The sequence below is a fragment of the Ochotona curzoniae genome, unplaced genomic scaffold, assembly GCF_017591425.1.
Source record: "Ochotona curzoniae isolate NIBS_2020 unplaced genomic scaffold, NIBS_Ocur_1.0 contig_4792, whole genome shotgun sequence".
In the NCBI taxonomy this organism is placed as follows: domain Eukaryota; kingdom Metazoa; phylum Chordata; class Mammalia; order Lagomorpha; family Ochotonidae; genus Ochotona; species Ochotona curzoniae.
This window is the reverse complement of record NW_024466389.1, coordinates 11,632,918-11,647,473: the sequence shown is the minus strand read 5'-3', so window position 1 is coordinate 11,647,473 and position 14,556 is coordinate 11,632,918. Positions and strand designations below refer to the sequence as shown.

General features: G+C 59.2%; 1 protein-coding gene across 3 annotated transcripts in view; it reads left to right on the top strand.

Annotated features, from left to right (window-relative positions):
• CAPZB (capping actin protein of muscle Z-line subunit beta) overlaps window positions 1–14,556 on the top strand; it is a 97,285-nt gene that overhangs the window by 61,046 nt on the left and 21,683 nt on the right. For all 3 annotated transcript variants that reach the window (XM_040988008.1, XM_040988006.1, XM_040988007.1), the window contains exons 3-4: window positions 8,312–8,433; window positions 12,521–12,634. In XM_040988008.1, the coding sequence (XP_040843942.1) occupies window positions 8,312–8,433; window positions 12,521–12,634 (236 nt within the window). The remainder of the gene's footprint in view (window positions 1–8,311; window positions 8,434–12,520; window positions 12,635–14,556) is intronic.

Genomic DNA, 14,556 nt, shown 5'->3' with positions numbered 1-14,556 from the left:
GTGGGGCGCGGAGGCCCGTGCTCAGGCCTTGCCCTGACAGGGCTTCTGCGAGGTGTGCGCTCCTCATCTCAGGAGCCTGAAGCCTGACAGCAAGCTTGGAGGCCGCTCACGTTGGCCTCTTGTTGACATGTCCAAGGGTCCCTGGGGGGAGTGTGCACTCCCCCACAACCCCTTCTGCCGGCTGTGCTACTCTCCCAGGGCTGTCAGCAAGCTGCCTACACACCCCGGGACACTCGGGTCGGACCGTCCCATGATACTGGCCCACGCCACCCCTTCTGAAGTTGGTGGTGTGCTTTCTGCTCTGAGGTGGGACTCAGGCTAGGCCTGTGTCAGAGCTGGCGGGAAAAGCTGGGCCTTCTGTTAGCAAGTTTGACCTGCAGGAGTGGTCGGAAGAGGGGAGGTGATTGGATGGATGTGGAGTTTGGGGGCTGCCTGGGCAGTCTGTTTCCAGCCCTTCCGCCTAGGGCTGTGGACTATCCCTTTCCCACTCGGGTCCCAAGGCCAGACCCGGTCAGCTCTTCAGTTGCAGAGCGAAGGGGCCTCATCATAGTGCATCAGTCCTGTAATAACACCGTGACACAGAAGTCCAAGGGTGTGACATGCACGTGACTGACTACCCCCAGGAGGGAAGAGATGGGCAGCCCCTCCCAGGCTTCCTGACCTGGAGGCCACTGCTCTTCGCTCACTTAGGCCTGGGTCTCGTAGCTGCCCCTTACTTGGGTTTGAATCCCCCTGTGGCTGCCCGGGATGCCTGTGCAACGAGGACCCGCGTTCTCCCTGCCTCTGTGGGGTCCTCGCTGTAAGACTCTTGTCCGCCCACTCCGCCCTTTTGAGGATGCTCCCCGACTGAGCAACCCCCAGCCACAGCCTCATGTCCCCATGCGCCACTGTGCCACAGTCAGGCTTGCTCAGCACCTTCCTGCCTCCACAGCGGCTCAGCTGGGCCATCACCTCGTCATGCCCTGGACACGCGTGGCACCTGGGCACTCCCTCACGTCCTCCCTCCCCTCTGAGAAGTTGCCGAAGCAGAGACGTCGTCTGTGTGCTCAGTACGGTATACGTGAGCAGGTTCTGCCCACAGCCTCGTGTTTGGGGTCCCTTCCTGGAGAGTAGACACCGTGCATCCTGGGAGAAACAGCCCTCTGAAGGTCCCCCAGGTTACTCGGGAGTGGGGTGACTGCTTCCTCAGGAGGAAGGCCACAGCTTTTTCTGTTTACTTGTGTTTCGGTGGATGAGTCGGCAGAAACTGGTGAGATGGCTGTCGGGGGAAGGAATCCAATGTGGAACCAGGAGGATTTTTGTGCTGAGAGAGGGGGAAAAAAAGCCATCCCTCGGTGCCAGCCTGGCACACACCACCGTGCCCGCTGCCGCACACAGGGGATAACACTCGGAAGGCAACGCAAGCACTACTGGAATCAGGAGGCTGTGGGGATTGTTTGGAAGTTTGCGGTCTGGACAGTTTGGAGAATTTGTGATGGGAAGAGCCGACACAAGCAGGCTGCTCCATGGCTCCGTGGCCCTGTGGCCGCATGGCCCTGGCCTGCTGGGCCTCTGCCCCTGCTCCTGGGACCAGGTGTGGCGGGGCTGGCGGCAGGCCCAGCCTGGAAGGTGTACTGCTCTGCCTTCTACACAGGCTCTTGTTTGAAGATTTATTTATCTAGCTGAAAGAGGGACAAAGTTAGAGAGGGGGTCTTGCGTTCTCTGATTCTATGCCCAAATGGCTGCAATGGCTAGGGCTGGAGCAGCCCAAGCCAGGAGCCAGCAGCTTCTTCAGGGTCTCACATGGGTGCAGGGGCTCAAGCACTTGGGCCATTCTCCGCTGCCTTCCCAGGTGCATTAGCAGGGCGCAAGATCGGAAGCGGAGTAGCTAGGACTCGAACTCACTCTCACATGGGTTGCGGGCATTGAGGGCATTGTGGCTTCATCTGCCAAGCACCAGCATCCCCCCATGCAGCCCCCCCTCCCCGGTTCCCCTGCTTCACCTTGGAGACTGGCACGGCCTCAGGAACTTGAGCACACCTGTGGGGTTCCCAGATTGGACAGGAGCTGCATGTTCACATGGAGGTGTGGCTCTGGATCCTCACTGTCAAGTGTCCCCACATGTGTCCCCTTTACTGCTGACCCAGACAGAAGTTCCGGGAGTCCCAGGCCCTGGTGCTGTCTGCCCACCCGCCTGAGGGCAGCCCAAGTGGATTTTCATCCTGGACCCAGTCTAGAGGTGGACGGTTGATTCTCCAGCCCCTGCCTGCAGTTAGGCCTACGCTGGGAGCAGGTTCCATTCACGCCTGACCTTGTGCAGGCAATGCCCTTTTTGCCATGTCACTCCTCTGCCACCGTCAGCTGAGCATTTACAAGTGTTTGCACCCCGGTTACTTGCCAGATGTGTGGAGGCCATGTTGGCTTGCCCAGCTGCCATGGGACTCTGCTGTGTGAACTGTCTGTGCCGCCTCCCCATTCACCTGCATGCAGTCGCAGCCTGGGGCGCCCCACCCACGGTGGACTTGCTGCTGCTGTCGGCCATGCAGGGCTCAGCCTCTGTTGTTGAATGCAGTTTCACCTGTTGCCCAAAAGAGATGTGGTCATGTAGGAAGCAACCCGTGCAAGCAACACTCCAGATGTGTAGATGGCAGGACCGAGGCATCTCTGGACGGAGAGTGTGGCCACCTGTCCATCCTTGCTGCCCTCCGTCCTCTTCCTCTTCCGCCCAGACAAGCCCCACTGTGGGAGGGGCTTGTGTGCAGTGAGCAGGGCAGAAGCCCACCCTCTCATACCTGCAGGGTGGTAGTCAGGTCTGCATCCAAGTCTGGCCTGGTGTAGGAACCCACACACATTCCAGTGTGGAGCTGGGCATAAGTGGTCCAGGCAGGGGCTGCACGCATCCCTGTGCTGTTCTCCCGTGTTTCTCCTCTGCTTTGCACCTTCCTGGCCTGCCTGTTGGACCCTTTGACAGAGGCAGAGCTCTGAGGGTGAGTGCTGAGCTCCAGCCCAAGGGTCATCTTTGATGATAGTTTCTTTGGATTTTTTCCAAGAGGCATGAGGCACCCACCCAGGGGGAGATGGGAAGGGAGAGACACAGAAAAATCCTGTTCTAGGCAGGGTGTGATGTTGGGGCCCCTGACCCCATGATGACCAAGCACACTTGGCGGCAATGACATTGGGTCCCCTGACCCCATGATGACCAAGCAGCCGACACAGGTCCTTTCACACTTGGTGGCAGTGCTACAGGAGTGTAGGGGCATGGTCCCAAGCGGAGGCCCTAGCTGTCCTCCGCCCTGTTGGCCAGGCGTGGGTGGGAGGGTGCCGTGGCCCCACCTCAGAGGAAGTGCTCCGGCCAGCAGCTCCAGTGGCTGTCATCCTGGCCATAGAGGCTGCAGCTGTCCCCCGCCCCGAGGGTGACGACAGCCACACTTGGGCACTCTGTGTAGCCTGTCCCTCGGCAGCTCTGCCTCCGTGGGCTGTGGCCCGTGATAGGGTGGCCATGGGGGATACCTGGTGTTCTCCCATGCTCATGTGTCCAGTCAGGTCCCTGCCGGTGGTTCTTACCTGGGAGGGGAGCAACAGCTTCCTTGTGTGTGCTGTTTACCCTTTGGGGGCTTTGGCCACAGGAACGTGTCCCTGTCACCATCAGAAGTAAAGTTTCTGAGATGGCAGTGTGCTGGGTTTGCGTCCTTCACCAGGTGTTGTAACCCCACCACGCTCTGCCTGCCCTGCACCTCCCAAACCAGAGATCCCCTCCCCCAGCCGCTTCGGGTTCCTCTCACCCTGGGCATTCTAGGGCCTTCTTTGGCTCGTTTCTGGTCTGGCTCTCTGGCCGCGTGTGATGGTCACGGCAGGGCCTCCTTTCCATCTCGTTCATCGCGCAATCCTCTGTGCTGCCTCACACAGTGCCTAAAACAAGCCCCACACTTGTGCAAGGGAAGGGTCTCCAAGCAGGTGCTGTGCCCTGCACTGGTCCTTCCAGGAAGGGTTAGGCAGCATTCGGGGCTGGGAGTGATGCCAGGACATTGTTCTCCAGAATGGGTGCAGAGTGTGCTGCTGGTGCAGCTTCGCTTTCTGTTTTTAAAAAGTTTAGTTTGGGGAAAATAGTAGAAGGAATGAGTTGTGAACAGAGCCCTCTGCTGGCCACCAGAAGCTCTTGCACCCTGACTGTTGGAGCCTGTAGATGATGGATTGTTAGAGTTAGGTGGGCCAAGTGATGGGGGTGGGATGTGTTATGGGGGCGGTGTGATGGGGCTCTGGCCATGTAAGAGGAGAATTGGGCTGTGTGTGAGGGGGTGTGCCAGCTAGGACCCTTCCTGCCATAATTTTGGAGCATCACTGCTGAGCGGCCGAGTGAGCAGTGCCTGTTTTCAATTCTTATCTCTGGCGACGGCTCCCAGCCAGCGGCCTGATCAGAAGGCGGAACGTGTTCCTTTTTAAAACTCCACAGTACAGGGGAGCGCTTCTCGGAAACAGGGCGCCGTGGTCATGTCAGCCGCGCAGCTGAGCTGGTCTGGCTCTCGCGCCCTTTTTCAAGGGTTCATCTCAAGTTTCTTTTTCTGGTTGAACAGTTTTTTCTTTTTTCTTCAGCGTTAATCACTAACGGGGAAGAGGAAGAGGCAAAGTGGAACCATGTGGCCGCACAGACGCAGACCGCGCTGTGGCCGGAAGCTTCTGATTTGTGTCTCCTTTCCCGTGATCAGCTGGTGGGTTAGATAGCAGAGAAGTACTCAGTTGGGGCAAAGGAAGAATGTGATTTTTTTCATTTCTTTCTTTCTTTTTTTAAGCCTTCCCTGGACAGCTCGGTGACCTGGGGCAGGTTGCTTTTCTGAGGCCTGCGGGACCCTTCTTGGTGATCGGGTGGGTGTGCCTGGGCCGCAGTGACTCAGGTGGGGCCTTTGGTGCCCACACCCAGGACCCCGTGGGCTGTGGCCTCCTGCTTGCTAAGGAGTCGCTGCCCTCCTGCATGCTCTCCCTGTGGGTTTGCTCCCCTCTTCCTGACATTCCAATTCCCTTTTCCCAACTGCGCCCAGGATGTGCTGTGCTCCTGTGTGGGGTAAAGCGACTGTGGGACCCTGTACCTCCTCACCGAAAGTTCTCAGGTACAGGCTGGCCAGTGAGGGGTGGCAGTGGCTTGCATGGTCTTCAGGGCCACCTCATTGTTGCTTGCAAAGGCCGTGGAGCAGCTGAGGCAGCGGCCCCGGGTCAGCCGTGCGTCAGCACAACCTTTTCCCCCAGAGGTCCCCTGGGTCCAGCAGGGCAGGTGCCACGCGCACCCTAACGAGACCCTCAGCTCTGTTTGGACCTGTCTTTTCCTGTAAAGCCTGTGCAGGCTCCTAGTCCTTGAGGCTTGATGTGATTTTAACACCGTCTAAGCCGTGGGCCTGCTCAGAGAGGGACGGAGGGCTGGGCGAGTGGGCAGAGTCCTTCGGTAATCGCCTGACTTCCAGTTCTCGGAGCGTGGAGTTCGCAGAACCCTGCTTTGTAGGGCCTGTGCTCTGTCCCCAGGGCCGCCAGGAGGCACCAACGCAGAGGGCAGTGTTGGAGCAGGGATCCCGGGACCTAGGGGGTCTTGGGAAGCTGGAGTTGGGGCTGGACCCTGAAGGCCGGGCGGGGTCTAAGAGGATCTGGAAGAAACTGCTGGATTTGGCAAGGAAAAGCACGTGTTGTGAGCTTGGGACATGCTCATGCCGAGAAGGGCCTCCCGTGTGCCTGGGGGACCTGCTTTGCTGATGGCTACTGGGGGACTGCCTGGTGCAGATTTGTGGGTGTGATGGTGGTGGCATGCGTGTCCCTGAATGGATTACCTGTGCTCAAGAGCCAGGACTGCTGATTGTGTGCCCACCTGGCCCAGTCTGAGGCTGTCTCCGGAAGGGAACAGTGGTGCCTGCCCAGGTAGAGGGCTGGTCCTCCGCCCTGTTAAGGCACTCACCATTTGTGAGGTGCTGGGCTTTCTCTGCCGTGCACGTGTGTGCATGTGTGTGTGTGTGTGTGTGTGTGTGTGTGTGTGAGAGAGAGAGAGAGAGAGAGAGAGAGAGAGAGAGAGAGAGAGAGAGGAGGGAGGTAGTGGGGGTTCCAGGTTAACTATAAGTGCTTTCCTGATGTTGGCTGGTGTGCTACTCAGGGCAGGCGGGGGTGGGGCCTGCTGCCACTCACCGGCTGTGAGGTGGGGCTGGAGCCCAGTTCTGAGTTGCCTGTCTTTCCTTCCTGGCTGTGGCTGCCTGAGGCCAGCCTCACCTGGTATCCCCCCAGGGTATCCTCCCAGTGGAACCGTGAGTGAACCTGGCCATGGGCACCCATCTCAGTGTGGGCACTTCTCTCCGTGTGGGCACCCCTCTGTGTGGGCAACCCTCTTCATGTGGGTACCCCTCTCCATGTGGACACCCACCTGAGTGTTTCCCAACAGATTCTTTTGATCTAGGTTTTCCGTGCTGATGAACTTACTAATGCAAAAATGAAGTTTTGGAGACTCCATGTTGTAAAATGTCTCCTTTTCTCTCTCTGTCCACCCTCCTTCGCTCCCAAACATGTTCAGTGTTTGCCCTGTGCCGGGCACTGCCCTGGGGCCCGGGAGGCAGCAGTAGGCGGGGCTGGAGCAGACAGCGTGCGTTCTCTTGAGGGGGCAGACAGCAGGTCGACGAAAAGTGGTTCCAGCTGCACAGAGTGTCAGGGAGAAATGAGCGCCGTGGCTCGGAGCTGCAGATGAATCTCATGGGTGAGACTGGCCAGCCTCTTCTGTACCGAGTGCCATTGTCTTGTGAAGCCCGACCCGGGAGGAGGGGAACCGCTGACTCTGGCCAGAACTCGGGTTAAGAACAGGATTCTCAGGGGTCACTTTTGTCCAGCGTCTGGAACAGCCTGGTGACCTGTGGGTTGCCGCCAGGTGGTCTTGGGCGGTGGGGCCCAGGAGTTCGTGCGTGTGTCCAGTACTGACAGGTGCAGAGCACTGAGCTCAGTGCTGAGTGTGTCGTCCCCCCAACCAAGGCTTCCAGGTAGAGAGTCAGTCCTGACTTCCTAGCCTATTGGCTTAGTTCCCACTTCAACCAGGATAGGGTCAGGGCCCAGCCAGTTGCCATCTGGCTTCAGGTAAAAGCCAGCAGCCCCCAAGGCAGGCTGTGACGTGGCATGAGGGCAGACAGCTTTCTCGGAGGAACCTGAGCTCCTAGGGGAGTGTGTCTTGCATGTGAGGGTTCCAGCATCAGTGCATGGTACAAGGCAGGCACCTGGGGCCTTGGGGGGGGGGGCGCTGTGTCATCCAGGGTTGCTGGGAAAGTAGGCCCGGGTTTTCCTATTTCGGGGAGGGTAGGTACCCAGGCAGCTATTGACAGGAGAGGGGGCTCAAAAAGCCAGCCCCTGGACTAGAGGGCAGGGTCACTCTGTGTGCCATAAACAGACCACCTTCCTGCGGCTGACTCTGGGAGGGGGGGGTCCGTGAGTGGTCTCCGGCGGTGGTGCCCCCTGCCCTGTTTTTTGGGTGGTGGCAAGCCCCTTCAGGAGAACACAGCAGCTGCTCTGCTGGTCCTTTCCCCGGGGGAAGAGCTATTGACACAATTGGCAGCCCCTTGCTTAGTATGTGATATGGTGGGTCCCTGGCCCCCCAGATCCGGGCCTGTGAGCTGCAGAAGTCAGCATAGCAAAAGGCGTGTGCAGGTGACTCAGGCCTGAAGGCATCCATGTGAGCCACCTCCCTTCTGGGAATCCTGGGAAGGTGGATGTTTGTGTTGGAGGCGGTGGGCGGCGGCTTGGTGCCAGCAGGCCGTGTGTCAGGATCCACAGCTTTTACCATGACATTGAGCCCTGCCTGTCATGAGCCAGGAGTCCACCAGCGACCTGCTGGCCTGGGCTCTGGGCTGGGGAAGGCCGGAAGAACGCCACCTCTGCTGCACATAGACTGGGCTGTGGACAGCCTGGTAATGCTTGGCCGGGGGCCTGGAAAGTGTCGGGAGCTCCACCCAGCACGGGAGCCTGTGGGAGTTCTCCGAGTTCTTGGAATTCCTCTGTATTGAGGTGTTTACCTTCTCGGGACTTCAGCTTGTACTCTGCCCACCAGAGTCTAATAGCAAGCATATACATACTCAAGTTTACGAGACCACCCTGGCGCCCCGGTGATTCAAACTGCACAGTCTCTGGAAGGGCAGCCGTGCTGGAGGTCACACCCCGCTGTAGGCCAAGAGCAGGTCTCTGTGCAAAGGGACACACCATCAGTGTCAGACACGGGTGGGAGAAAGGAGCTGAGCAGGGCACCAGCCACACACAGCATGCTGCCATTGCCCCGCGCCCCCGAGGTCCAGGAGGGGTATTGACTTTCTGCCTCTCGCTTTCTCTCTGCCAGGTCCCCAGTCTGTGTGAAGATCTCCTGTCTTCTGTTGATCAACCCCTGAAAATTGCCAGAGACAAGGTGGTGGGGAAGGATTACCTGCTGTGCGACTACAACAGAGATGGGGACTCGTACAGGTGAGTGCCCCAGGAAGGCTGCCAGCCCGGCCGGCCCCGGCACCTGTCGCAGAGTGCATGGACCACAGAGCTGGCAGCCTGGCCGCCCTTCTTTCCACACGTCCTTCTCTCCTTTCGCTCGTTCATTCCTCGTATGGCAGGTGTTTGTGGAGTGCATCGGACACAGGACGAGCGATGTTTGCTAATATTCCCACTGCAGGAGGCCTGCAATGGGCAGGGCAGGGAGTGCATGTGGTCCCTAGGGTGGAAGGCAGCTCTCCCTTCACCACCATGCTGAGTGCTGGGAAAGACCAAGAGTGGTGGCTGCTGGCCTGGACAGGAGCAGAGCGCCTCCCAGCTGATGTTGGCAGCTCCGACTCTTGAAGTCAGGCAAAGCCTCCTCAGACGTGGGCAGCACAGAGTGGCCGTGGCTGAGTTGTGCTGCATCAGCTGGGGGCTGTCTCTGGAGGGGGCGCCCAGGTGCCTGAGAAGCAGAGGCAAGAAAAATTCCCTGGATTGGCCCTTGCCGGCTACCCACCCATCCTGCTCCTGCAGCGGTGGGCCTTGGGCTCCCCCATCTGGTTTTCGGTTTTCTCACATACGAGATGGAAATGGCTCTGTGTATTCACATAATGGAGCACCCTGTGTCCCAGGCCCCCTGCTGAGTCTCCCTCCCCAGGAGCTTAGGTCCCAGTGAAGAGGCGTAGGAAGCACAGCCTGTAGGCATAAATTGTGTAGCAGAGCGCTGGAGGACGATGGGGTTGGCGGGGGGGGGGGGGGGGGACAGAGCGGTGAGCAGGGAGGGGATCCGCTGGAGGTGGATTCAGTTCTGCCGGCAGAGGAAGCCATGGATGTGGTGGAGATGGGGGAGTGGTCGTTTTGGCCCTTACCGGGTGCTGAAGGCCAGGCTAGGGCTCCAGGAACGAGACAAGCAGTCACTCAGGTGCTGGAGGGCTCAGAGCTTGCCATCGGCTGGGGGGGGGGGCGGTTAGATTCACACCCCCTTTCTGAGTGGCCCGGCCAGCACGTTCTTTGTCCAGCTTTCTGAGGAAGGTGGAGCGTATGTTCCAGCCTGATACAGAAGTGGAGGTGGAAGTGGAAAGTGGGGGTGAGTTTTTAGAGTGGAGCCAGAGGGGCAGGGGCAGGGGCAGGGCAGTCCCAGAGCTGAGGAGATGGGCAGGCCAGTCACCAGGGCTGGAGGACCTGGACCTGGTCAGGGGCACCTGTAAGCTCATGGTGCTTGTTGGACAGACGTGGAAATTCCTGGGGGGACAGTGGACAGTGGATGCCAGCTGTGGTCCAGGAGAGAGCTCAGGGCTGGAGCTTTAGCCTCAAGGCAGGTCCAGGTCTGTGTTGAAGGCTGCTCTGTCCCTGACCCAGTGCCTGTGCCGGGCAGGGTGTCCAGGCCCAGTCCTGCTGGGAGCCCCTGGGGAAGTAGGTGGAGCACCCAGGAGAGAAGTTCCCTGAGGTAATGTGTGGTCTGACTGACTTCGGGGCCTCGGAGGTGTGCCCTGCCCCATAGCCTGGTACAGGGTTCAGAGGGAGCTTCCTGGGTGGGGTGGTTCCTGAGCCCAGTCTCACACCTGAAAGTCACAGCCTGCCACGCACAGCAGCCGTTCCATGGGAACTGTGCGAGGATGGGCTGTGTCCCTGGCTCCCCAGACTCAGCACCCAAGGCCCCCTCTCCCAGCACCTCGGGCCTCTGCTACCTCTCGGAGACCCAGAGGTCCTCTGGAGGGAGGCTGGTGTCAAGGCAGAACCAGCCTGCCTGCCTTTCCCCGTGTCCACGGAAAACTCCAAGGCCCCAGACTCCCAAGCGTTTGATCATTGGCTTAAATGGGATCCTTATGGCCTGGCCGCTGCCAGCGCTGTTTGAAACCTGTTAGCTGAAACAAAAGCCCTCTCGGAGGGAAATGAAAGCCCTGACTTTTTAAATCCCAGCATTCCTGTCCATCTGTCTTTTTTCAAGCGGCCTCCAGTTAAGCTCTTAAATGTGTTCTCAGTGCCCCTTCCAACGAAGAATATTCTGGGTAATGTTATGATTTCCCCCCTAGCTACAATTACCGCGGCTCCAGGACTAACAGCCTGAAACGCTGTTGTCTGAGAGCCAAGAGAAAGGTGACGTATAGGCTTCTGGAGAATTCCAGGCCCCGTCTGCAGGAGAGAAGGGCTCTCGAATGTAATGGGTTCACTTCAGCATGAAAGCCAGCCGGGGCGGGGGCATCTGGGAAGGTGAGGGCCTTGGGCCTGTGGATGGCGTCCTGCTTAGCCGAGGGCTGAGGGGGTGAAGTCTGCACCCCACTCCCCCAGGGGTGGAGGAGCTTGGCCTCTCACTCATGGGGAGCTGGTAGCAACGCCCTTCCCCTGCACCTGCTCCAGTAACACTCAGCAGCCTGGACAGAGAGCGCTGCCATCCATGGTTACAGCCTTGGAATCATGTGGGTGCCACCTGCCCCCTGTCCATAGCTGTGCCCCTGAGGCCTTGCTCTGCTTGGCAGTGGGTGAGCAGGTACAGGAGAGGTGAGCAGGTGGGCATCTATCTGTAGGGGAGAGAGGAGGAGCAAGGATTCATTTCTTGCCTTAGTCATTATTGTCAGCGTGTACGCAGTGGTTGGTGTGCCAGGTGGCAAATGCCCAATGGGGGGGGGGCGGGGTCAGAGGGTGCCTCCCTTGGTGGGACTGTCATGCTGGCTGTGCAGACCAGACTGGAGGGAGGTAGCTGGTCATGTGGGTTGCACTGGGCACACTGGGTGGCATGCGCTGCAGGAGGCAGGTGCGCTTAGGGAGTGTTTCCATCTGCGCAGCTCTGCCAGGCAGCACTGTTTGATGAGTAAAACCAGAGCTGGCATGGCAGCTTTGCCCAGGAACAGAAGCCGCTGGAGAGAAGAGGCACCCGCAATGGGTGCCTGAGGACAGGATGGCCCTGTCTTCAGGCCATCCGGGGCCCCAGCTTGTTTAATTTCTTTTCTGTACCAACTATGGGTTCCTGTGTAACTGCAGTTTGTGCTGGTCTTGGGCAGCACTGTGAGCCCTCTCCATTCCTTCAGAGGCTCCACCAGCTAGGAGTGCCAGGAGAGCCCACTGCAACCCCAGGGGCAGCAGCACCCTCACCCCTGCCCTTGGCAGGCAGGCAGGCACCTCGTCCTGTGGCAGCTTGTGGAGGAGGCTGCCCAGCTCTCTCGGACTCCAGACTTGACATAGTTTGCAGATGTGGTTGCCTGGTGGGAGTTGTCTGCACAGAACTGATTGAAGCAGGGGTTCAGGCAGCAGTCCCCCGTGGAAGGTTCTTCAGTGTCATGGGTGGGGAAGCGGGCGGGCAACGCAGGATCTGACGATGGAAAGCCTGCTGCCAGTACCCAAGCGTAGAAGAGGCTGCCCCAGGCCCACGTGGTGGTGCCCTTCGTTCCTCTTCTCAGAGCCCATCTGCAAGGCTTAATGGGTGCACCTTCTCCTTATCACCCCCTTTCCCAAAGTCTTGGTGACTCAGTGCTTTCCTGATGTGGGAAATTCAAATTTCATTTTAGGAACTGTAGCAGGTCCTGGGGCTGGTTGTGTGGGGGATGGAGCTGGTGCGCAAAGAGCTGTCCCCTGTGCACGTGGACGACCCAGTCCCACGGGTTCCTGCTGTGGCAAGCCTCTTCCTGGGCAGCTGAGGGCAGGGGGGTCTCCCTGTGATGGGCAGTGCCTCTGAGCACCCACGGGCGGGAAGTCTATGCAGAGCTGCCAGCAGGTCAGTGAAGGACAGGCGTCTGTTGATCAGTAGGTGGGCGAACACGAGAGCAAAGGGGCAGCCTTGGCAGGCCCTGGTGCCTGCTCTCCACAAGCCTTGTCCTTCATTTCCACCATGGCGCTTGGGCGTCAAGCGGCTCCTGTGCACTCAAGGTTCAGTTACGGAAGGCACTTCCCGAGAGTGCATTGTGGGGCGGGGGATCGGGGATGACAGACTGCGGAGCCCTGCCTGCTTGACCCAGGGCCCTGCTCCACCCTGTGTATCGCCAGGGTCTGGATGTCTCTGCCACGGGTGGTGGCTTTGTCAGCAGTCCCTCCTGCTCGCAGACAATGTCTCCGTGGAGTGGTTCACCTGACCTCCTTCCCCTGCTACCTGCAGGTCACCGTGGAGCAACAAGTACGACCCTCCTTTGGAAGATGGGGCCATGCCGTCCGCGCGGCTGAGGAAGCTGGAGGTGGAGGCCAACAATGCCTTTGACCAGTACCGAGACCTGTGAGTTTCTCCCCTGCTCGCGAAGAGGTCCGGTGGGGTGCTTGTGGGACGTGTGGGAGGGTCTCAGACCTCACTGGGTACCGCTGCTGTGCACGGTGCCCAGCATCCCTTCAGCCCTGCCCCAAGGCCCGTTCCCAGAGAAGGGTCTGTGCATGGTGACATTGCCCATAAGGCATAGCATTCTTGCAACGGGCAGGCAGGTTCAGGCAGAGAACCTGTGTAGGCAAGGCATCAACCCCCAAACCTGGCTGGGATCCCCAAGAACTACTGCAAGAGGGTCTCAGAAGGTGGCCTGCCTCCCCGGCCTGGCAGGAGATGCCAGAACCACAGGCAGATGCTCACACCACTGGGTGAAGGAGGGGTGGGGCAGAGCTGCCACTGTGAGAGCTAGACTGGCCCTGCACCATGGCTGGGCCTGGGCAGCCACGGCTGTCTCTCCCAGGGTTACTTGGCACTGCAGCTTGTGGTACTGGAAGAACAGTTGAGTCCCCTGGGGTAGCCAAGAACCCTCAGGACTTCTGAGCTCTTGGTTCCTCAGGCCTTGCAGTCAGGTCTGTGTCGGGCTTGGGTTCTGCCCTCTGACCACCTGCCCATCAGAGTCCTGCCAGCTGCCAGCCTCTGCCACATCTGGGTCTGAATCGTCTCGTGGACATCACTGTGCTGCTGGCAACTTGGAGGGAGCCACTTTGTGGGGGCTGACCTGATCGCATGCAGTGAGGCCATGTAGTCCTCATGATCACTCATGAACCCGCAGGCCAGTGACCCACGGGCTGTGACTTGCAGCGCTGTGTGCATAGGTGTGGCTGCCTTCCCCATTCACTGCAGAGCCCAGTAGCCTCGTCCTTCCCCTCGGGGGTCTTGAAGGATGAATGGCAGGACACCCTGCACTGGAACACACCCTGGACCATGTGGCTGCCTCTCACTACAGCAGCTCTGCCCCAGAAGGGCAAGTCTTCCTCTTGGGGCTTGGGGACACATGTGGGCTCCTTCTGGAGTTGTTGAGCCTGGATCTGGGTCTAGAATGTGTGGACCGTGTAGGGAGCCAGCAGCATGGAGCTGGGCCCCGGTGGCTGCCTCAGGTGCCCTGGGCTGGGCCTGGCGTTTCTCAGGCAACTATGAGTGAGGCTCCCTCCCCAGGCAAGCGGACTACGGAGTTGGTGCCGTGGAGGCAGTCCCATATCCTGCCCACTGCTCTCTGCTGTCCCTGGTCCGTGGGGCCTCCTGGATCCTTTGTGTCATCCTTCCCCCAGCTGTCAGCTGCTGTTGATGGCGCCACCCGCACCACCGTGTCCTCAGAATGCAAGAGTCTGCTTGCTGCAAGCACATAGGTGATATGATCCACCAGTGTGCTGGGACCAGGGAAGCCTCCTTGTCAGCTCTCCGCTGCCTTAGCAACATCTCCTACCCCTTCCCACCTCAGCTGACTCAGTGCAAGGGAGTAGCTTGGCCCTTGGCACTGGGCAGGCGCAGGTGGCCGCCCCACGGTCCTTTCCTAGTAGTCCAGACTTTGCTCTTCCTGGGCCTGGGCCTTGTTACCTGACCTCAGCTCTCTCTCTGTTTGGGGAAAGACTTGGCTTCCTTTGAGGGTATGTACTCTCTATTGCAGAGGAATGCTGTGCTGGCCAGGTGAGCTGTCCTCGCCTGCCAGGAGCCCCAAGATCGGGGTTTTGATAGTTCAGGTTTCTGGAGAAGACAGGAAACCGTCCCTGCTCGAGCTTTCATGTTGAGCCTCGCCCTGGCCTCTGTCGGCCCAGCTCTGCCCAAGACCAGATGTTCTAACCAAAGGGGCTGGCACCGCTTTGTTCCCAAGATGATTGCCCCCATCTGCGCCAGGCATCATGCCCTGTGCTCTGCAATGTGTGGCTTTTGGCTTGCAGCAGATAATACCTTCAAACACGCGGTTGCAATTTATTGGCCTTATA